Source organism: Molothrus aeneus, chromosome 4 (assembly GCF_037042795.1).
Source record: "Molothrus aeneus isolate 106 chromosome 4, BPBGC_Maene_1.0, whole genome shotgun sequence".
In the NCBI taxonomy this organism is placed as follows: Eukaryota; Metazoa; Chordata; class Aves; order Passeriformes; family Icteridae; genus Molothrus; species Molothrus aeneus.
Window position 1 is genome coordinate 15,521,002 of NC_089649.1, and position 23,923 is coordinate 15,544,924.

The 23,923-nt window shown below is 37.7% G+C and overlaps 1 protein-coding gene across 1 annotated transcript in view; it reads left to right on the top strand.

Annotated features, from left to right (window-relative positions):
• TTC29 (tetratricopeptide repeat domain 29) overlaps positions 1-23,923 on the top strand; it is a 113,563-nt gene that overhangs the window by 68,036 nt on the left and 21,604 nt on the right. Inside the window, exon 10 of the mRNA XM_066548953.1 lies at positions 1,803-2,037. Within this exon, the coding sequence (XP_066405050.1) occupies positions 1,803-2,037 (235 nt within the window). The remainder of the gene's footprint in view (positions 1-1,802; positions 2,038-23,923) is intronic.

Below are 23,923 nucleotides of genomic sequence, written 5' to 3' on the forward strand. Positions count from 1 at the left end.
ATTCAATAGAACTTGTATTTTAATAACTAATCTCTATTTTATTATTCTTCAAATTCTCTTTCTCAATTCAGAATTTTCTGCCTTGAGCTGAGGCGGTGGTGTAGAAGGGCACAAGTGCAGTAACTTAATCATATCAATGTATATAAAATATTTAGTTTAAACATAAATTTAAAAATCTTGAAGTTTGCAATATCCTGTTTTCTATATAATTTTTTTCTGCAAGGTCAGCAGTGTTTATCAAAACTGAGTGTGAAGTAACATTTCCTCTTTTGGATCACTGCCTGCTGGTGTCAGCTGTCATCGCCAGTATTCTCTAAATCATTATTAGGGTCTTCTTATTCAACTCTGTACATCCCCCAGTGATAAAATTTGCAGAAGTACTGTCCATCAAATTAAAGATATTTCTGTTTATATCCAGATTTATCATGGGGACCTTTAGTAAACCTGGGATATAACTCTTCCTGTTCTTCCCAACACAAATCACTTTGACCAAATTCACTTTGCTCTGTCCATACTGTTGCTGTATCTTCCCAGTTCTCTCATTTCGCTATTCCCTCACCAGCACTGTCTTTGTTTAATGCTGTACACACAGTTTGCTTTCTAGTCACAATTGTTTTACCCAGATGTTTCTTGTTTCCTAACATGCCTGGGTTTGTGTTATGCAGGAGTAGTAGCTCTCATTTCCCCCAGTTCAATAAGCAGGATGCTTACTTAATATGTACACTCTGAAGTTTGCATGATAATTCTGTCATTTCTCATTTCATTTTTTCTGAGTTTCTTAGTCTGATTTGCTACATTCCTCTCACTAATTGCATCACTTAACCTGCTATAGTTCTCATGAGTATGGTAAGTAGGTGTTTCTGCTTTTTATTATATTACAGCTTATCATTCTTTATTCATTGTTGTGTCCTCATGGGCCTAATTCTGCTCTTCTGCTGTATTAAACAAAGCTGAAAGACTACCAGAATTGCTGTTACTCTTTTTTTTTTTCTTTTTTAATCATAAGCACATTTTAGCAGTTATAGGAGTTTTCATCCCAAAAAGTGATATCAAGTGAAACAGGTACCAGGTGGAGTCTCACCTCCCAGTCTCCATACAGAAGAGAATTTCAATCTTATTAAATCAAGGTGAGAGTGAAAGGATAAAACACCTCTGAAAAGGTTTTCATTCAGGAAGTTTCTGCCATCAGAGCAGCAGAATGCCATGCCAATGGTAGGATAGAGAGATAAATGATTTGAGTTTTCAATTCAGCAACAGTTGGGCTACATTTCTCCTACTTTTTCTTTTTTGTGATTAGGAATATCCCTAGTGTTTGTATACCCCTTTCTTCCCCCATAAATGAGCAAATTTAAATTTCTGTTTTTTTCTGTTCTTTAAGTCTATCACTTCATTATCCCCTTTTTTTCCATTTCTAGGATTTATTCTTTAAGATTTAATACTACCAGAAATTAGGACCTTTTCTCCCACAGATATGTTGAATGCAGGGGAACAATAATTTCTAAACAGCCTGGCTGCAATCTGTATTAATACTTAGCGTTGATATACTTGAATTTGTATGCTCAAAATTCTACAGAAATAACCAAAAAACTATTCAATCCAAATATGTGAACCATGTTATCTGGATTTTAGAGGTTAGAAAGCAGCAAGGGAGAGTGATTTCCTTAATGCCCTGCCATGAGTCACTCTGTGGGCTGCCACATCTCTGAGGTGGCAGAGGAGAAGGCTCTGATGTCAAAATAAAATATGGGTGACTACAAGTAGCTTTTAACATTATTTTCTTTTTTTTCTCTCTTCTTTACTAGGGGAACTATAACCAAGCTCTGGAATATTTCAGTCAGGCCTCTGAGGCAGCGAGAGCTTTGAACAATCTGCCCTTGGTGGCTGAAACAGAGAGCTACTGTGGCATTGCCAAGGCTCATCAGCTGATGGTGCCGTTCAACAGCCACGTAGCAGCAGCAGCCGATCCGCTCAGCCTGCAGTGCCTGCTGGCATGGAAGCAAAACAGAAGTGACATGTGCAATGACCCTCTTCCAGCCGGTAAGGCAGTGCTTATGAAACACATTAGTGCTGCATTGTCCTCAACACTTAAGTCATTTTTCTTGTAGAGTTTTATTAAATTATTTCCCAGGTTTAATCCTTGTACGGAACGGAGGTTGGGCTTTACCTCTTTGTGCGCTTGTTTTAGAGGCTGAATTAAACAGGTTAAAATACAATATAACTGGGAGAAATGGACAGTAGTAGTTGCTCTGGATGGTAAGTTGCATTTTTTCAGTGCTGTTTGCCAGAACACCACAGTTACATGTTTTAGTCAAAACATAATTGTTTTAATCTTTAAAGAAAATAATAATAATCTCCATTTGCAGTACACTTTTCAAGTGCATCCAAAAATAAGATCCCTGTTACTAAAAGTGAGACGTAATTTCTGCTTGACATAGTTCTGAATCCAGAAAAACACACTGCTTTATTTTTGGTATCCTTGTACTTCACATTAGAGAGAAAGGGAAAAAATAAAAGCAAGTCTGCTTACTTTACTATGTTTCCCTATCTCAGAAAGAGCAGAGGAGGACTTTGTGTGGATTAGCCCTCTTTCTTCATGGGTTAAATTTTCTTTGCTCTTTTTCCCTCGTACAATACATTAATACAAGACAAACTGAATTATGCATTATCTCCAAGTACTGATAGTAGTAAACTGTATTGTACTAAGGAAGGGGGAGGTATATGTCTACTCTACCTTAAAACTTCCTGCTCTGCACTCCTGTGAAGAGTGTGAATCTGGACTGCAGTGGAAATAAATGACAACTGGGGGGGGGGGCAGTCACAATATGGAGCTTCAGGGTTACTTTGTTATTCCCTCAATTATCCTACTCCTAAAGACAAAGAACTGCCTGGCTGCTGCTTTCTTGTGTATTTCACCCTCTCACAGAAGTGGAAAATTAAGTATAACTTCTGTGGTGAATTTTGTATATAAAATAAGTTATAATTGAAGATATTAGCAGTTTAACAGGAGCCAGGATGCCAGAGGCAACACTGGGAGCTGCTGAGAATTATGGAACAAGGGCATTCATTTGGAAGCTGAAGAGATAAATTAGATAGTATTCTGTTTAAAGTTCTAGTGATGGTAACACTTCTTCAATGGCTGTACATACCTATATTTGTGATTTGTGTCTCAATAAGTGAACATCTAGCACACTGACAGATTTTGTTGACTGTCAGAGTTATGTGGGTGTATGTCTCCTGTCTAGACATGCAGTGCAAATGCCAAGAATTCCAACAGAGATGGTCGGAAAAATAATTCATAAAAGAATTTTATATACATTTCATATAAGGATCGCTAACTGTAGCTGATAAAAATAGGAGGCATACAAAAGTCAACAATGGCAACAGCAAAAAAACCCCCACAGGAACCTCAAAGTCATAGAATAAACTTTGTATCTCCAATATGAATTTTAGTTCTTGCACCTAAAGGGGTTTTCTGTTCAACTTTTATACATGGCTTTTCCCAGTCAATTGTGAAACTCATTTATATCCTGAAATTATATGTGCCCCTTTAAGCTCAAGAATCCTGCTCCTCTTTAACAGTACTTCAGGGATAAACAGAGTATGATTAGAAAAGCCCTTTATGTCCTGGCAAGCATGGTACCACAAACAAGTTTTGCCTGCTGAGATTCTCTTCCTTCTGTATTTCTGCCTAGTTTACCCTCTGTTACTTTCAGTATTGCAGTTTTCATTTCAGTTCCAGTTCACTCCAGGAACCCTGTGGCTACTGCATATTTAGCAGCTCTTCCAGTTCAATATCATTCTTCTCATTAGTGCTCCAAGCTTACTCTCATGATACCCAGATTACATCCAGGAAAACATAGTGTCACACTGTCAGCACAATCTGTAACATTTCTCATGTTTCGTGTGCCAAATCTCTCGTTAGTACTGGCATTACATTTTTAATATCTTTGTCTGGCAAAACATGACCTGGCACCAATTCAAGATTAGGATTTGCTGGCTTTGAGTTTCAGGTACAGCCTTTATTCTACCTTCCAGGAGAATGTCTCTGCATCCTATGATGAACTCATCACTTAGAAAATTCCTGCTGTGATAATAGAGCAGTATTTCTAGGTCTTTCAAACAGCACAGTGTTGATAATCTACTAGATTTTTCTCAGTCTTTTTGAGGATAGAACAGAGAAAGACAAGATACAATGGTAGCTCTTAATCCGCAGGGAAATTTTATGAAAGGGAGAAGAAAGGCAGTAAGTTTTTATTTCTAACTCTTCTGACTGAAAAAAAATTCTGTGTCAAAAAATAAGAGTAGTTTCTGTATTCGTAGGCAAAAGAAATGCTTAAGCTAGTGGGGGAACAATTACATTTAAATTCAAGTACTGCCATATTACCTTATGTCTTTCAACCAAAATTTATTTTATAAATCAATCATTTCAATAACCAGGCAGGAAGAACCATTAATTACTTGTTTTACCTCAACATTTATTAATAAAATAGATGTTTTGCCAGAGTTCTCATGGACAAAAGGGATGGGATTTTTAGAAGACAATGATTAAAAATGCAAAGGAGAATGTGTTTCTATCTGCTGTCTTTGACTCAGTCACCTGACTTCACTTCAGGAGAGTTATTTATATCATTGTGAGATGCCACTGCAGCAATATGGTTTTATTGTTCTTTTTATGTTTAGTAAAATGGATAGAAAACATTATCAGCAGAATCAGTAAGCAAAAAGGATTGTGACTCCACATAAAATCCTAAAAAGAAGCCTACAGCCTAACATTTTCTGATGAGAAAATATTTCACAGGTCTTTCAATAAATAATCACCTGACTTGCCGCCTTCTAGAGGAAAGAAGAATAATTAAAGGTGCTGAAGGCAGGAAATTTTGGAATCAGATTTTGCATGTTGATTACATGAAATGCTGACCAGAAATTGTTTTCTGTGAGACTGGCAACTCTCAGCCCAGGTTTTTGCGTCTGGCAGGGCTGTGCCTCAGCAAGAGCCCTTGAATGCTTGAAATCATCTGAACACTTTTGAGAGTAGACTTAAAATGCATTATTTCTCCTATCCTGCAAAGTCTTCAGTTGTTTTCTTGAGAAATAGTATGTGCTTTTGACAACAATTTAGATTTACATTCCTTGACTTTGGAGAACTTGGCAAAACTGACGCATTTTACCATAGATTTCCTGCCTTTATTTTGTTGGAGTTTTTTTATGATACCTTTAAATACTGTATATTGTCATCAATTCTGAAGTCTTATGATCAATGGAATTATCTGGTACCATCAACTTCAGCATAATCAGGACTATTTCTAGTATTCCACACCTAAGCAGCCTTCGATATAATTTAAAATGCATGCGCCAGCTAAGCCTATAGCTTGGAAAATACAGTCCAATGAATTTTTGTTCTTACTCCCAAATATGTAGTCCCTCAATATTCTTTCTCCAGCCTCCTTTCATGGATGTAAGGAATGGTACATTCCATAGTGTGACTGTGTCCTTTTGTGTTGTGTAAGAAATTACATTTTCATTCTACTGATTCACATTTTTGAAAGCTCTTTAAGATGTTTTATAGTCATTTTTCTGTAAAAGATGGGGCTAGCACAAAATTTCTAATGTTTTGGAAAACAGCAATCTGACCAGGTGCATTTTAGATTGAACGTGTGTGTACCTTTGTCATTCATTAATAAAAGGATTATCCATAAAGGATGAGAGAGTCAGAAGTGAGATGTGAGATCAAGGATTATGCTAAACAAATTCAGTTAACATTTTTCTACCAGAGCTGTGTAATTTATGGGCCATTTTGGTAATCGTGTCCAACAGCAGACCAGACTGCTTCATAATGTGATAAACTGCATTTTTTACTGTCTCTTTTGCCTAAAGCACACTAATTCCAGGAAAACTTCTAATGTTACCTCTTCCCTCTCAGCAGTCGGTGCACTATGTGCTCATCTGGAGATAGGGAGAAACTGAAAGGACTTTAGAGACAGATTTTGGGGGTTCTCAAAAAATGCAACTGAACATGAAGTAAGGGAATTATGCACACTATTGTTCATCATATATAGTGTGTATATAATTACAGATATTATTGCTCACACTGGTAAATAAGAAATATGACTTTGAATTATATAAAGGAGGTGTGTGACCAAGTACAGACTCCAAGGCTGTCCCTGTGCCAGGGGCACAAAGGCTCACTTCTTAATAAGCCTATTTTAAACGTAGTTCAAATGCTTCAGTCCCCTACTGAAATTCACAGCTTCTGTAGGACAGCTTCTGTACCTTTTTATGGGGTTTCTCAAACAGAATCATTTTCTCCCTTCTGGAAAAATACAGTAGCTAAAAAATCTGAAATATATGCATTTAGGAAGATTATTAGGAAAATGAAAAGTTGAGAGGTGATTCTGTCTTTTTTTCTTTAAAATGTGGTGAACTTGTGCTGCCTCTTCTTTATTCACATCACCTAGCACTCATTGCTTTCTAAATTTTAACTTGTCTCACCTTTAGCTTTTAAAAACATCCGTCTTTTTTCATATTAATGCTAGATACACTCTTAAAATATTCTTAACTAAGTCTTAATGCAGCCTTAACTAAGTGTTGAAATAGACCATGCTTGTGTATAGATGTTTATGGCGTAGAACAGGTGTGTTTCTGAAAATCAGCTTAAGTGGTTCATATATGTTATATTATTTATTATTAGTTGGGATTTGTTTTTTTAAGTATGTGTTAAATGTGCCTAGAGATACACTGAAATTTTTAGCAAGTGAGATTAATTACTGCTTGGACTACAGAAAGAATCAAGTGTGAAGAGAAGAGCTGAGGGTGACAGGGAGGTTTTTCAGCACATTGTGGTCAGTGGCTGGATGCAGCAGATTCTCGGTGAAGAGCCTGAGAACATGGTATAAACATCTGTGTCAGTTTTGCCAGAGTTGCAGTAGCTTGTTCTATTTTCTGTTGATGGCTGAAGTTAGTCTGAAAAGAGGGGAGTGGTGATATTCAGTGTTCTCATGCTTTGTACAAATGCAGTCTCCAGTGGGTTTTACAGTGATTTCTTTTAAATACCAATGTAAATAATTGGGAATTGCCAGACAGGATCAGATCTAGGTCAGGTGTGTGGATTGCCTGTACCATATTTAAGAGGGAAGTCATGGAACATTTTCATGATTAACCAGGGATTATTGTGTTAGAAGTTTCTCCCTAGTTTTTACTAAGAGCTGGCAGATTTTATGACTGAGTGGTGTTATAGGTTCAAAAAAAATCACTATCACCCTGACTATGATTGTGAGTGTTCTTGTCATCAATAGTTATATAAAAACATTTTACCCAGAGGAGAATTTGGATCTTATCTAGGCTTTTTGCCATCTGATGTTTCATTTGGAACCATCTAAATCTTGCCACATGTTTCCTTTAGACACATCCTGTGCTAAATATTGTTGGCATCCAGCTGTGTTTTCTCAGACAAACTCCCTAGATCAGCAGAAAATGGTTTCCTAAATAAGGTGAATTGTTCTTTCTTGTGGAAAAAAAAAAGTTGGAAGTGATGTTCAAACTGCAGTATATTGTCAGACCCTTTAGTGTAGCTTTATGCACTGAACTAGCATAGTTTGTGCACTGCACTGTCAGTACTTCTACATAAGTGGAGTTCCTTTCCAGTTTAAAAAGCAAAAATTCTCAGGGTAGAAGTTGAGTACTGCTTGATTTTATAGAATGGTGCAAAAGAAATTGAATCTCTTGCCCAGCCTTGTTAGGCCACTTCTGGAGAAATCTTTGATTTGAGGCACCTAGAATTTTTTGCTTTGACTGCAGCATTGATGAAGAGTCGCAAAACCAAACCACTGGCAGGAGTTGTGCTCTGGCAGTGCCCTGATGGTGGCAGGGCCAAAGTAGGAACAGCCCGTTGGAAAACTTCTGAAGTGGCCCTAGGGCCTTTCCATGTGCCCATCCTTTCCTTTCCTTTGCTGCATACACCAGCAGAGGTGTATCTAGTGAGATTATGCTCAAAAAGGAGAATGGATCCTCATAAAGAGCCAAAGATAAGATTTTTGTGGGTTTGTTTAATATTGAGATGGTTGTTGTCATTAGACTTCATAAAGAATCTTTTATTGTTGCTGTCTGCAAGCATGCCAACCAGTCTAGACCTCAGGCCAACGTGAAAACAGTTCTCTGCTGCAAACTCATCCTTACCCAAAGCTCCCCAACAATCTTTGGACACAGAAAATCAAAGCCAAGACAAAGAAACTGTGTTCAGTGCATATGTTCTGTAACGGAGCCCTTAGGTCATCTCAGGAGTCACAGGCAGTGTATCAAACAGCTTCCTTCTCCTGGGTTTCCCAAGCCAGCTTTCTTTTCTGCATCCTTGAGAGGTTTTTTTCTGAGATCCTTTTCCCTGCCTAGGTACATTCTTTTATGTCCCTATTATAAGTAACAAACTGCTGGTTTTATTAAGACTCTGTGGTCTGAAGATAGTCAAGATTTAAATGACTTACATTTATAATAAGCCAATCTATTTTGAAAAGTGAAGTGTTGTACTTCCACAGTTTTATGTATTTATGAAACCGTGTTTCTTTCACCCAAAAATCCACATCTCTTTATTCTTTTCTGGTAATCACCAGAGATATTTTGTGATATTTTTTTTAACTGTTTTTGAAACATTTATTATGTTTTTGTTTCTCTTCATTCCTTGGCTGTTCTCTTGTGTTGTCTTTCCTGTTCTTCACCTTTATACTGAAAATTATTCTTTCTCCTTTTTTGGCCTTACACCTTCATTCTGAATTCCAATTTTATCTATGTTTATGCCAGTGTTTAAGAAGTGTAAGTCAGTTACCTCTATACCCAGTAGCTGGCATCTCAACTTACATCTTCTTAGGTATATCTTTTGTGCTTTTATTTGTGGTTTTGGGAGTTTTTTCAGTGTTTTCCTACTGTTTCCACACTATTCTTCATGCTCCGTGTTTTTATTACATTGGGATCAGAGAATGGAGTGGAAAGAATCACACTTCCTATTGAGTATCTTGACAAGTTGGTTAATAGAAGATTGTGAAGTATCAAAATGGCTTTTAAATAGATCTTAATCACCTGTGGGAATGGATTGATGAAGTTTAAGTATACAACTGGGTGATTAATTAGCTTGAAGATCCAAATGCATGCTTAAGTAGATGACCATGCCTCCAGGCGCATCAACTTGTTCCTACTCAGTCAGTTAAGCATTCAATATTATCTATAATACAGAATATTCCCATGGAAGGCCTCATACAGGTCTTGCCATAGAGCCAAGTAATTATTCAGTATTTTTCATGGTGTGTCAATCAGCAATATCATTTTGAACATGGAGCTACTATCCTACAATATTAACATTAATAAGTATTCAATAGAGTAATTGATATGGAGAGGATGATTTGAAATGGTTCTTGTTCAAAGTTTTTTTTCATACTTTTTCCATGTTTGCTACAGGGGATTAATATAGCTCCTTTTTCTTAAAATTCTGGCGTATTTTTAATTTTGGGGATGTTGAGCTGCTGTGGATATTAGTCAAACATAATGTAGCTGGTGTCAGGTCCTGTGGGGAATTAATCTTCCACAGCAGATTTTGAAACGGGAACTGCAAGTGCCCAACACCCCTCAATAAGTAAACCTTATGTTTATTCATCTGCTAATGCAAATATCATGAAAGCCAATACTCAAGCCCTGTCTTTCTTGTGGAGGTGGGTTTCACTCTCTGGTATTTATAGGTCACATGAACAGAGACTGGAGCTGCCTGACTGGGTCTGTGCATCCCAAGTGGGCATCTGCTAGCACCATGCATTTTCCTCATTGCTGATAGGAAACTGAAGCTGAAAAGTGGAGGATGCCTGTGCTCTAGAGTAATCTTGCTCAGCTTATGTTGGGCACACAAGGAATTTGATGAATAGGAACCTCAGACCATACCCAGGTGTCAAGGAAAACCAGTCTTAGGAACCAGGAAGGGAGAGGGACGTGCTGCACAGAATCCACTGACTTCTTATCCTGGGTGCAGCACTTGCAGCCCTCTGTTTACCTCACACTTCAGGCTCCTGCTGGAAAATGTCACTTCAGGATTTTATAGTGCCAAGTTCTGTGACTTCAGAACCTTTCAAATTGCCAAACAGTGCCTTGAAACGTGAAATTCTCCAAGAGTGAGCTTGTTCTCACTGGTACCTTTAGCTCAGTTCTAAGAATAGTATTAAATCAAATTAAATTTCATTTTGTTGATATTCATACAAGTGCACACATGCTGCAGTAAGAAGAGAATTGAGATGAAGCATTGACGATTTCAAGCATTAAGAAATCAACTGTATATTGAAGGATAACTGGATTTCTGTTCTTGTAATCTCTTAGAGATCTTGAAAAGGCTCATTGTTCATACAAGGAAAAATAATACTTCAGTTGCTGAATTAAATTGTCAGTAATGACTGCAACAAGTTAACTGTGGTTACCAAAAACAGATAGCTCAGACTAATGACACAGAATTTATGTGGATACATTTAATTTTGGTTTAGTTCAAAATAAAATATTTCTTTCTCTCACATACTTTGATAAGTTTTTAATGATTGTACTACAATCCATTTGCCATTTGGAAGATGGATGTGCATTTGGAGCACATTAACATGTACATGTGTACCTATGGAGAGAGAAACTGTGTGGCAAAGAGAGGAGAGTGTTGCATATCTGTTAAAAATTGTGGACCAAATACTGCTTTTTTATGCTCATAAAATATTATTGTTTTGAGGAGGGTGGCACAACTGTAACTAAAACTTACTGATTTTGCCCCTTTGAACTGCATTATCAAAAACTTCAAGACAAGCAGAGGTTCAAATAATTGGGGGAGTTGCTAGGTATGATATTTATGCTGGAGAACATAACCTAAATAAGAAGGAGGTTCTGACTGAGGCTGTTCTAATAGCTGGATTTTAGTACGTTATATTTTGTATTTCTAAAGAATAATTTTGCTGGGAAATGCTGAAAAATATATTACTAATCATAGTTGTAGTACATTTAAGGAATGATCGTGCAACTAAAATGTGGAAGATGCAGGAGGAGTCCTAATACGTTGTAGGAAAATATGGGGTTAAAGTGGACTATATTTTAAGCAGTGTTCAGTTGACTTGCTGTGTGGAGAGAGACTGAGCAGTCCTGGCTAATGACTTGTAGGTACTGAATCCTCAGGTCTCTCAGGTGGTTTCACTCGACCAGTTTCAGCAGGATGATGAAAAGGTTGAGATAAAATAAACTGACAGTTGCTACTCATCGCAGGCAGCAAGCTGTACCCTGGCAGATGAGACCCTGGGAGCCCTCTTTTTTAAACAAAGGCTTTCACTGCAGTGAGCAATGAACTCCAAACAAAAAAGGGAAAGGAGAGAGAGATTGGCAGCTGGTGACCGACAGGAGGAGGGAAGGGAGGGAAACTGAGAAACACAGCAATTGTTGGCTAATTAGAAGCTATTCCCACCTACTTAATACCAACCCATTAAGCAGAAAACACTTTTCATCTTACTCTCGCTGCTACATATGACATTATACTCCAATCAATACCCTCCCACTGGCTGCCCCACTGCCCACAAATGAATACATTGCAGTTCAAGAATGCAGTAATTGAGTTGGGGCAGTGAAACTGCAGCTCACAGTCAAGATCTTTTTCTGAAGATATGAATGTAATGTTTGATGCTTGGATAAAGAAATCAAATCCCTGTATTGACAGCTGTCAACAATTGGAAAACGGATGAAGTCAGCAATAGATCAATTTTGTATTGAAGTGACAATAAGAGTTTATTTTCAAAGTGGGATTTTTCTCCTCATTTGAATAAGAAATCTAGAGGGTTTGCACCCAGGTGTATAGTTTTTTAAGGGCATTTTGAACTCTCTTCTTCAGTTATACTTACAAAATGTATAGTAGATACACACATCATTATATGCCTGCAACAATACATCTTGTATTTACAGCTGCTGGATTTGTATTTATTTTTAGTTTTGTAGGCTACATTTTCTCAGGCTACTTTTTAATTTCATTTAATTAGGTCTCCCTATGATTTTTAGGCATCATCTTAAATTTTACAATTTGGTCCACAATAGTACCTTGTGCAGTAGATCTAGGCCTTACATTTCAATCGTTAGAACCTTGTATTTAAGGTCTGCATTTAGATCCTTGCAAAGTGTCTCTTTCAAATTAAATCCCTTGTTCCCTGAGCCATCTGGAATTGGTAATACCATGCACTATCTGCAGCATAAAGTAAACTGTGCAAACTGCTGTAAAACTCTTTCTTCATATCAGTTATATTACCACAGAATCAAAACAGCAGGACACTTACTCCCCACCTTGGCTGGACTGAAGACATCAGTGTCAGTCTTCTGGAACTGCTAGAAGGAGGTTCCAATGCAAGACATGACATCTCTCGATCCCTTTAAATTCCAGAGAGAATTGAGTATCAGTTCAGGAACTAAGATTCCTTACAGTGCAAGTTTGAAAACATTTTTTGTATGCAGATAAATTGCATGCTGTGACATCTGATATTTGCAGAAAGAGGTAGCCATCACTATTGATGCTATTCATTGTCATAGTGCTACTGTGGCATTTTCAACATGGCATTTCTTCAGATGCTGTTGGCTCAAGTGCTTCTTACCTGCAAAATCATGGAACGTGCTGTTATCTTGCCAGGCTTGAGCCTTGAACCCTCAAGTCAGACTTTATGTACATGAAATAACCTACTGCCTCTCACCATTTAACAGCCTGTCCATACCCAAGTAAGAACAGTGAAAGCCAAGAGAAGTCAGTAAGGCTGACACGATAACAAATGTTTTGCATCTTTTGAAATTGGAGGCCAAATAACCACAAACTGTTCCTTTGTTGTTTCTTTCCAGTTGTATTGTAATATTTTAAGCTTATTAGTTAAATAATCATCGATGTTAACTCATCTAATTTGCTTCCCAGTATTGTAAAGCACCTCTCAGTTATTTGGGTATACTCCCTGAGCTTCTTTTAATATATGTTAATGGCACCATTAAAAAGAGATTTGTCCTTAATAAATCTGGAAAAGGGAAATAGTCTTCTCATGGAGGGATTTGGGATCTTCACCACTTGTGAAGATGCAAGTGCCTCAGAGATAGAAGTTGAATATGTTAAAACATGGAGACACAGATTTTCTTTGCTTAGAGATACTTGGATAGAACAATCAAACCTACATATAGTTTCCATATAGGTATAATCTGCTATTTAAAATAACCTGGTTCTAACATTTGTCTCTGTAAACTCTGGGACTGTGGTTCCTTTTAACACAGAAGTATACAAGTTCAGTCTTACTTTGACCAGATGCCAGTTAGAAGGATCAGAGGCAGGCTAGGGAAAAAGCGGAGAGCAGTTGGCAAACTTTGTGTTTCTCAGTGCCAAAGCCTGTGGGGTTAATTTGAAGATGCCCAAATCACCTTGGCAGCATCATCTCAAGTCTTTTCCAAAACTGTGGAATTTAATGAGCCAGAACAATAAGCATAAGATCATAGAAAAATAGTAGTGGAAAGGACTTCAGGAAGTCATCTTCTTCAGCCCCTATACAGCAGCAATGATACAAAGTATTTTTGTAATTTCCAAGAGAAGCTTGTCTTGTCTGTTCTTAGAAAAATCTGGCAATTTATTTTCCACAGCATCCACAAGCATCTGTTCTAAAGGATAAAATTATGCAGAAAAAAGGAATAAACCAGGAAATTTTTCACTTGTCTAAAGCTGTCTGTAATTGAAACTCTCTGTCTGTTCTTCAAATTCATCCCTTCCATATTTGCAGTAAAATCAGAGACAGGAATTATCTGTCACATACTGGTCTTTACAATAAAATTTTCTAGCAATTTCTGAAGAGGATGGTTATAAGGATTACTTAGTCTAAGTATAAATTATATATGACAGAATGTAGTTCTTCCTTATGAGCACAACTGATGGAAGGAGGTAGAGAGCGGATGCAAGGGTCCTGTTTCCCTTTTTGTTTATTTTCCAGTTATAGTGCCCAGTAGGACTAGTCCATATCACTCAGCTGAGTATAGGAGGTTGGTATCCACTCCAAAAGAGCAGGAAGAAGTAAACCAGTGCAAGGGGAAGGGTTGCTACGTATTCTTAAATGATCTCCCTAAGTGCTGTGAAGCTTTGTTATTCAAAGTCTCCTACATAATTCAGGACTCTTCTCCTTACACAAGTTTCTGAAGCAGGAAAGCAGCAAGATTTCTCCATTCATTTTATCAAGTTAATCCACTCATACTTCAACTCCTCCTAGAGATGCAACTGATCTTTAAAAAAAAATACTTTAGATCTTCATTTATGATTGAGGATTTTTTTTTTCTATAAACACAAATAGGAGAACTGAACAGATTCTTTATCTATTCTAGATTGGATGTTTTGATGCTTCAAAAACTCAGGCTGATTTTTGTCTAGTTTCAGAGTTCACTATTTCAATCCATAGCCTCAAAAAATAAAATTACGGTACTACTGTGTGCCTTCACAACTTTGGATTTTCATAAAGCTATACCAAGTCCAGTTTGCCAGTCTTCTGCAATGAAAAATCAAAATATTTACATGCCAGATAGCTCACTTTCTCAGCCCTTGTCAAATGCTTTTATTCCCTTTTCATTAATTCTTTTTTTTCCCATTCCATAGCAACTTAAGAGTTTGGGTTTTTTTCTCATCTTGGAATCTATTTTTAAACTATCTGCCGTCCTTCCCTTGCTCCAGTTTCTCAACTCACATTCATTTCTAAATGTTGCTCCTTTTTTTGTCCTAAGATCTAACAATAGCTGCCTTCATTAGTAAAAGTTTCCTACAGAGACACTTCAACCTAAGTTAGAAGCTGGCAAGGCTCTTGTTTGCTAAGGATTCATTCATGGAAAAGAAAATCTGAGGCTGTGTTTGTCTTTTGCAGAAGCTATAACTAAGGGAAAAGAGTACAAAAAGCATCAATCTTCAACTAGATCAAATGATCAATAAAACCCACTCAAATTGCAACCAGCAAACATTCTGCTCAAGGAGACTCTGCTTCAGAAAAATGACTTTATCATAGCTGAACAGAAAGTGTATCCTGTGGAAATAGTTATGGCCAGGCACTGAGCTGATCTTCCATACGTTCTTTCACTCCGTGTGAAATAGAAGTGTGTTTGATTTTCTTCTACCAATTTCAGTTGTCTCACTGTGCTCTGAAATCTCCAGATTGATTAATGGAGCTTCTCTGGAGAAAAAAGATGTTTCTCTCCCCTACTTACATGTACACTGTGCACTGCAGAGGCACACACTGGTTTGGTTGTTATATTGTGTTTGGGGACGTGTGGTGTTAATGGAAAAAAAGAAAAAAATTGTCAGACTTAAAATGATATATGTTCTCCATCATTGATTTCCATAAACTTGTTCAAGTTTTCATAACCATTGCGCCTCCAATGCCTTTCTATCTGTAAACAGTTTCAAGTATTTGTCTCTGAGGATGCTTGTGTGGGACCTGCTCATGTCTGACACAAGCAGTTTCAGTTAAGGGGAAAACTTTTTTTTCCCCTGACCTTGTGAGCACTGTGTACACAGAAGTTTGTGGTCTAGATATTAAGGAGGCTGTTGCATTTCATTTTACTAGATGGAGGTTCCCCATGTGCCTGAGAATCTCAGTTTCCATGGATAAAGCAAGGGCTTAAGAGCTTTTGAAGTAATCATTACTTAGAAGACTGAAGGATTGTGCTCTTGCAGCACCTCTTACCTTTTTTTCCTGGAAACAGATGAAAAAAGTTTTCCTCCATCAGTGTTGTTTTAATTGTGATTCTGACGTGTCTGCAGCTGATTAAGTTTGGTTGCTTTATATTTGATTTAATATTTTAAATAATAGTTTTGATTTCAAAAGGGATTATTCACAGACACACTCCCCAGTAAATTCAATTTGTTTTGTTTTGTTTTGTTTTAATAATTCTAGGTCTTCCTAGATCTTTCCTTATTCCAAAATTGTCTCCACTGGCTGATTTTGGTGGAGTGCTCTACCCTGTACGTCCTGACTGCAGGAAATACATATAACACACCACATCTCTGCATGGTGTAACTCCAGTGTGTGCTTCTCTGCATTGGCACAGTGTGAGACAGAAGTGAGCAATACTCCCCTGTTGCAAAGTCACTCTTTATCCTCATTTTCCTGTCACATGAGCAGCACTGTAAGCAGAAATACTTGATACTACAAAGCGCCTTCCTTAAATCAGTTTTAACTGAAACTGCAGCCACTAATGGTAATTTTTTATGTATTGCATGTCACTACAAGGAAACTGAGAGTGTTTCTGAACCTTCAACAGCAATCTCTCTGTAAATGGGAGATTCTTTTCAATTTAAATTTAAGGTAATTCAGAATTTCATGGCTTTATTATCCTCACTAGGGGGATAATTGCTGTTATCATTTAACTGCATTTACATACAAAATCCTGACACAAGCTCAGTCTTGTTTACAACAATGCAGTTATACACATGTGGAATTGCAAACTTTTACCTAAAAATTTGGTTGGTTTTGATGACCAGAGGAAACCATGAAACAATTTAACATGTACCATCCAATGGTATAATTTTAAGAAATCACAATTTTTATTAATCATTGTGAAAAGTAAGATCTTTAATAGAAAATTGTTTCTTAATGAACAGAGTTCTGTGTTGGAGAGCAAAGCGTAAGAGATTTAACATGACAGTACTGTTCAGAGGGGAATTTTGGTGCTTTTAGGTGAATTCTTGAAGTAATTTATATAGGAAAAATAGCTTAATTCTGTTCTTGCCCCCAATTAAATGAAATCGGTATTCTTTCACACAGGTGCTTGATTTAGGAGGATGTGAAATATGAGAAAAGAAGCAATAATTTTATTGTAAGCTGAAGAAAAAGGTCCACAAGCATAAGCCTTTACAAGTAGCTTTGTCTTACTTAAATGACATTTACAGAACAGTTAATTTCCATTCAGCAGTGGCTCTCCATCATTTAATTGGAAATATTCTATATTAAGAAATTGTCTTTCTGTAAGGACCACAGATTATTGCTTTCAGGTCTGGGGTCCTCAGCACAGGGAAGGTATGGATCTATAAGAGGGAGTCCAGAGGATGGTCACAAACATGACCACAGGGCTGGAGCACTTCTCATGAGGAAGGGCTGAGAGAACTGGGTTTGTTCAGCCTGGAAAAGAGAAGGCTCCTGGAGACCGCATTGCAGTCTTTCAGCACTTGAAGGGAACCTCTAAGAAAGGTGAGGACAAACTGTTCAGCAGGACCTGCTATGATGAGCTGTAGGGGGATCCAGTATGGGTAAATGAAGGTGGTATAGAATGTAATCTTATCCCTTAAAGAGTTGCAGCTGCACCAATTACTAAAGATCAGGAGCAGGCCTGATGTTAACAGGCCACACCTGTAGCCAATAAGAACAGTGTTACAAAAGAGTGGATTGGTGGGGTCTGGAGTCAGGTGGCTGCTGCAAGGACCAGGAAGAGTCAGTGCTTAGAGGAGCTGCCTGTGAGAAACATCGAGGAGGTACGAAACTCTGGCAATATGGAATCCTTGCACTATAATGATAATAGAACTCTTGATATATAAGACAACAATGAGTGGCAGTGGTTTTAAATGGAAATGAAAATAGGCTTAGACTGGATATAAATCAGAAATAGTTATTAATAGTTATAATAAAAGTGGTGAAACTCTGGGGCAGGTTGCCCAGAGAGGTGGTGGATGCCCCATCCCTGGAAACATCCAAGGTCAGGTTGGATGGGCCTCTGAGCAACTTGATCTGGTTGGAGAAGTTCCTGCTCATTGGACTGGATGACCTTTAAAGGTCCCCTCCAACCCAAACCATTGTGTGACTCCCTGATTATTAAATTTAGTACCCTTTTCCATGAAATTGGAGGAATGTGTCTTTTGATTGCACTTCACTTCCTCTACATTTCCTTGAAGTTGTGATGAGCTTCATGATGGAGTCCAGCCTGAGCAAGGCATGACCCTTTTACTCTAGGCAGGAGTAAAAAAAATCTCACTCTTCAATGAATTTCCACTCCTCTACAGTCCTGGACAGCAATGCCATGCAGGGTGCACTCCAAAAGAGCACTCCTTCCCTTCTAGCATTTTACACCGAGACACCAAGGCAAAGCTGATATTTTTAATACCCCCTGATGACTGACTGTGGTGTTTTTGTTTGCAAGAGGTGACGAGAGAGCCCCCGGGTGCAGGGGAGCGTGGGGGCCGTGCGGGGCCAGGGCTTGTGTTCAGCCTCTAGAGGGTGCGCTTTGATCCCTCTTGATCACACAACAATTTGCTGTGACAAAAGCGACGAGCGAGCGGCTGAGCGCAGGCACTTATGCATGAGCAGCAGCATCCCCCAGCAGCCCACGCTGCCGAGGCGAAGCTCCCGGCTTATGCAATAAACCATTGCAGCCCGTGCGTGCCCGGCAGAGATGGAACCTGCCGCTTTTTTTGTCACTGAACGGGGCGTTAGATACTCAATCAGCATTCAGATTTATGCTTCAGATGCTCATGAAAGAGGATGCTCTCCTTGGCGTGCCTGTCAGCATTGATGCTTGTGTGCGGGTTTTTGTATTTTGGAGGTTTTTTCTGAAAATATTAACACAAGCATCCTGCCACATAAACAGATCTAGGGAGATCTGAAGAGTTAAGAGATTTGCAGTATTTTATTTTACCCTTTGACTTCCTCATAATTTTTTTTTTTTCTTTAATGTGAAAGGTGTCTTCAGGAATGTAGCTTATCATCTTCCTGTGATATATGTGAGCTTTAAAATGTAGTCTAAATTTGCTGGGAGAAAATAGTATTCAGGATCCAGTAATATAGTTGGATTCAAGACAGAATAAAAGGCTTATATTGCTACATTTGATTCAAAACAATGGCTTAATTGGCCAGGAAAATGTAGTTATCAGATGATAAAGATATGAAGTCAAGGGCAAGATATGCCTGAAAACAAGCTTTTTCCTGCCTAAAATTAGGCAAAGTTAATAGGTTAAATTTTGTTTATTAAATAAGAGAACCCAAAGTTGATTGATATAGTAATTTCAGTGTTTGCTATGGCAAATATTTAGCTCATTATCAGTTTTAATAGCATTTTGCAGAACAAGCCTTTTCTTGACATGCAGAAAATACTATTAAATTTCCCTGCATAGATACATTGTTATGACATGCAATAACTACTTGAATATAAAGGGGATTAATAATTTAAAAGGTGTTAACAAATTAGGGCCATCATTAAAAATAGACTTTGAACCATTTTGTAGAAAAATCAGATTGAGGTAATGCTCTGCTCTTATGATAAAGAATTACAGCATTAATTCTGCAAAGTGAACTTATTGCTCCTATTCGTCTCCAAAACCCTGGAGCATTAAAAGACAGGAAGAATGAAATGATCACGGCGTTTTTTCAGGCACAACAGCTCTAATATTTCCATCACAGTTTCACAGCTCAGCTTGCATGGTTGTGCTGGAGGAAAAACCCATAAACGTCATGCTTCCCTTTGTTTTGTTTTTGCTGGTCTTATGGAATCGGGTCGAATTTTTTCAGACCGTTTCTATTAAGATACTGGGAATTTTGCTTGTACAGCATCTGTGCAGAGTATAAAGCAAACATTTCTTCTGTATAGAAGCTGTTCTTTTCTTGGTTTTTAAATGTAATCCCCATGTTCCTTTTGCATTTTGTTTTTCCTTTCTTGCAACAATTGATGACCAGAGGCATTTCAAGGTTGAATTCTTGTTGCTTTGCAAATTATTAATTTGTTTTCTTTCCAACTTGAGATAAACAGAAATAAGATCCCTTTTGAAGCCTTTTCTTCATTGTTTCAGATTGCATCTATGAAATATGCAGAAAAATGGTCTTTTTTTTTTTTTGTGCAAGTGTATTAGGAAATACACTTGTGATTCTTACTCATGTGAGTAATCCCTGCCCATATAGTTTCATTGCAGTGAGGGTCAGGTGTGGACCCTTATTTTAGAAATAGCTCAGTCAAAAGATTTAAATAAGATTTAAAAGGCTAACTTTAATTAGTGCTCATTAGTGCTTGTTGATTACTTTCATGTGCAAGTTGGAAAAGAAAGTAATTTATGGGATTTAAGTAATAAATTTCACATTTGAAAGACAGAGATACCAGGAGTTCTTAGGCCCCCAAAGGAAGCAAAACATTTGTTCTCCCCCTCTCTCTTATTCTCACTTGCCATGGCAGTCATCTCCCTTCATAATATTTCCCTCTCATCCCCCTTCCTGAGTTTTCCCTCCCCTTCCTCTTGCACTTTCTGAGACCACAGAACCCAGATGGTGCCCTCACTGTTGCCAGACCCTGGGGGAACTGCTTCTGTTATACCCACCTCTCAGTAGCTGTACTAAGAAGCACGCCAAAAGTCCAGTGCTGAGATATGTTTAATTTTGATATTATTTCCTTTCCAGTGAATTTGTTTGTCAGCACCAATTTTTATCCCTAAGCTCAAGTCTCTGATATTGGCAGTGGTGCAACATCGAGTTTAAATAAAACAATGAGTTTCTAGACATCTGATTGTGATTTTAGCAGAGTCAGATGTTGTTAAAGCACCAATCAATAAATGGTTAAAGCATTGTTTATATAGCACCTCTATTCCTGCTAATACTGAAAAATTCATAACATCAGGACATTTTTCAGGCAGACATGTGTGTTTTGGTGCATTCAAGAAGTACATCTCCTTTTATATACCAAAATAACAATGTTTGGGAGTTTTTAATTACACAGAATGAAGGAATGGGTGGAGAAAGTAGAATATGTGGCAGAGGAGAAAAGATTTGTGTCCTGATCAAATATAAAATAAGAGTAGCTGTGCTAGAGATACAGTTAACACGGACTATCAATGATAACAAACTATTAGCACGTTATTAGCCAGTGGAAAATCAAGGACAGTATTAGTCTTCTCTATGACAGAGCGGAGAAACTCTTAGTAGATGACCTAGGGGAGGCCAGTGTGCTTTAATGCTTTTTTTGGCTTTAGTCTTCACTGAAAAGGTCAGCTGGGATCATGTGGCAAACAGAATTTATGTGTGCAACAAGAAAAAAAATCAGCAAGATCCTAGGCCAGAACAGGAGAAAGTAGGCTAGAGGGTACTTAGAGGAGATAGATCTTCAAATCAGATGGGCTGCAGAAACTTGATCCTACAACCCTAAAGAACTGGCACAATCTCGAGGTCATTAACCATTTCGGAAAACTGATGAAGTTCAAGTCAGGTTCCAGAGTAATGGAAAAAGGCAAACCTGATGCCTGTTTTTAGAAAGGGAAAAGGAGGAGCCACCATGGAATTTCGGATAGATCAAATTAAGATCCAGTCTTGGAAAAATACCAGAATCTACAACCAGGTGTTTAATAGATATCTAGAAGAAAAAGAGGACATCTGCAACAGCCAAAATGGGTTTGCTAATGGTAATTGTGTCAAGCCAAAATAATTACCAAGCAATAGGACTGCCAGGTAAAGAAGTTAAAATGAGGAGAATGTATCTGATATAATCTGTCTGGAGCTTTTGATACAGTGTTATATGCAACATTTATAAGCAAGAAAGGAAGCCTAAATTTCATGAATCTACTATCAAGTGGGTGAATAATGATTGTTAAAAATACCTCTGACAAATAAAAACTATCTGTGCCTGTTGTTAGAAATGGAAAGCTGTTTAGCTTGCTATTTACAAGGATCTGAGTCTGTACTATTCCTTATCTGGAGACTGGAATAGTAAGTATGCTTTACCTTGGAAGAGAACACAAACTAGGGAAGGAACATAAGCATCCTGTTCATGGCGGTGCAATTCTAAAGGATCTTGGCAAATTGAGAAACACGTGTAATGTTTTCAACCTTATGTGTGTGTTTGTGTGAGTATAGATAATCAGGAGTAATCAAAGGCAGAATTACAGACAAGGAGCAAGTACCAGTTCTGTAGAGGGTGGGAAAAAAATCAAGACTAGCAGCAAATCACAAGCTGAACCTGAATGAACAGTGTTAAGCTGCTGTGAAATGTGCAGACATCTTCCTGGGGTATTAAAAAATGATGACTCCTCAAGTAATCCTTCCGCTCTACTCAACACCAGTAAGGTCTCAGCTTAGTATCATAGCAGTGCTGGGTTTAATGCTTTATGGAGTATGCAGAACAACTGGAGATGGTGCAGGAAGGATGAAAAGGAGCTAAGAATCATGACCAAAAGAAAATATTGATTTAATGGTAGATTTGAGCATCTGTGTCTATAGAAGAGACTCAGGGTGGAACAAAATTGCAGGTCCGAACTTTGTAGAATTTGAAGAGGAGCATAAAATAATTAATGATTTTTCTTTTTGTCCATGATAGGTTGAACTAAAAGTAGTGGACTGAAAAATTGCAGGATGCTTCTGATTAGCCACTGGGAAAACCTTGACAACATTGTAGGAACTTTTTTCCAGTGGTTTATGAGTTGTCATTATGATGAGAGTGATTTATATATGTATTTGACATTCATATCAGAATACAGGCAGATGCTGTAATTCAGGAGATAAGCCTGTGAAATGCCCATGACAGGATCTCATGGCCTAGAAAAGATAAAAAGGAATGATTTTCTGTTAACAAAAAACTGCATTTTATTTTGCAATAAAGACTCATTTGCTAAAAAGATGGGTAATAAATTTCATTTCTGTGCGTCTCACTTTGCCCATCTGTGAAGTCAGCTTTAAGATGCTGATATGTCTTGTAAAACAGTTTTCCAAAATACTCCTTGGCTTAAGGATATTAAAAGATATTCCTTACCTACTCAGTTAATCCCCTCATCCTTTCCTTTCTGGAAGTTTTCCAGCTCTTTAATCTATTCTTATCCATGCTCTTCTCCTCTGCAGAAATCGTTCCAAGGCTACCAAACAATCAGATTTTTCCATCCCATTGATTCTGATGGCAACAATATTTATTTTTGCTGGTTGTTGGAAATCTGGAAGTCTGGAATCAGTTTCCTGTTCAGGTTTAATGTGAGGGAGGGCTATGAAGACTGAGAGTGAAATCCACTTATTGGAGCAAAGCATTGCACAGTTTTAACTCTTCCCTCCTTCCATTGCCTGTTTCTTCTCTCTCTGGCTAAAATAACAGACCAAACTTTTTCACCTCCACTTTCCAGCTCAGGACCATTTCATCTCTTCCCATTGTTGGAGTCTTAGAACCTCTGGTAATTAGCATTCAAAGATGAGCACATGCTGCAAGAGAAATGCCTGTTTCCCCCTACCTGGGGTCAGCCAAGAGATCCATTTTCTCATTTAACATTTGGTGTGAAATGAAACTCCCAAGATTGTTTCTTTTGCTGCCAAGTCCTCCAATATAGCATGATGTTCATTAATTTTTTTTTTTTTCAATTTAAGTATGTTTCCATGTAAACTCAAGGTTAGCCATAGATAGCTAACAAGTAAGATGAATTTGACAGAAATTCTATTGGGTCTGTAGTGTTTTCTTCCTCTACTGATTATTAAGGAATCTACAACCCAAGAAAGGGCTTTTCAAGGGAAACTAAGCAAATAGAAAATGGGGGCATAGGGTGTGTATTGTAACATATTAAATATTTGATTATTTTTCCATGTCTTTTGGTGTCTAGAAATTACAAATAGTTATAGATCTGAAATTCAGACAACTATTTGAAAAATGAATTGTGTTATGGCATTTTAACCAAAATGCCTTATGGTTAAACTATATCTATAATTTCAGCAGTTTCCTACAAGCATTTAAATTATTTGCTTACATTTTGGAGGAAGATGAGAAAGAGAAAAGGGCTGCAGATTGATGGAAGTTTTTTCAGAGTCTGACTTAATAAATGTGACAATCAAATATGAGGATTTTTGGAAAGAGAGATAAGCGACGGTAGCCTGAAGGCTGAACTTAATGTCAAAGAGGGTGTTCATGCAAAGCAAAACAGTGTATCTAGTAAACTAGAGAAATACCATCTTTGGAGGAAAAAATC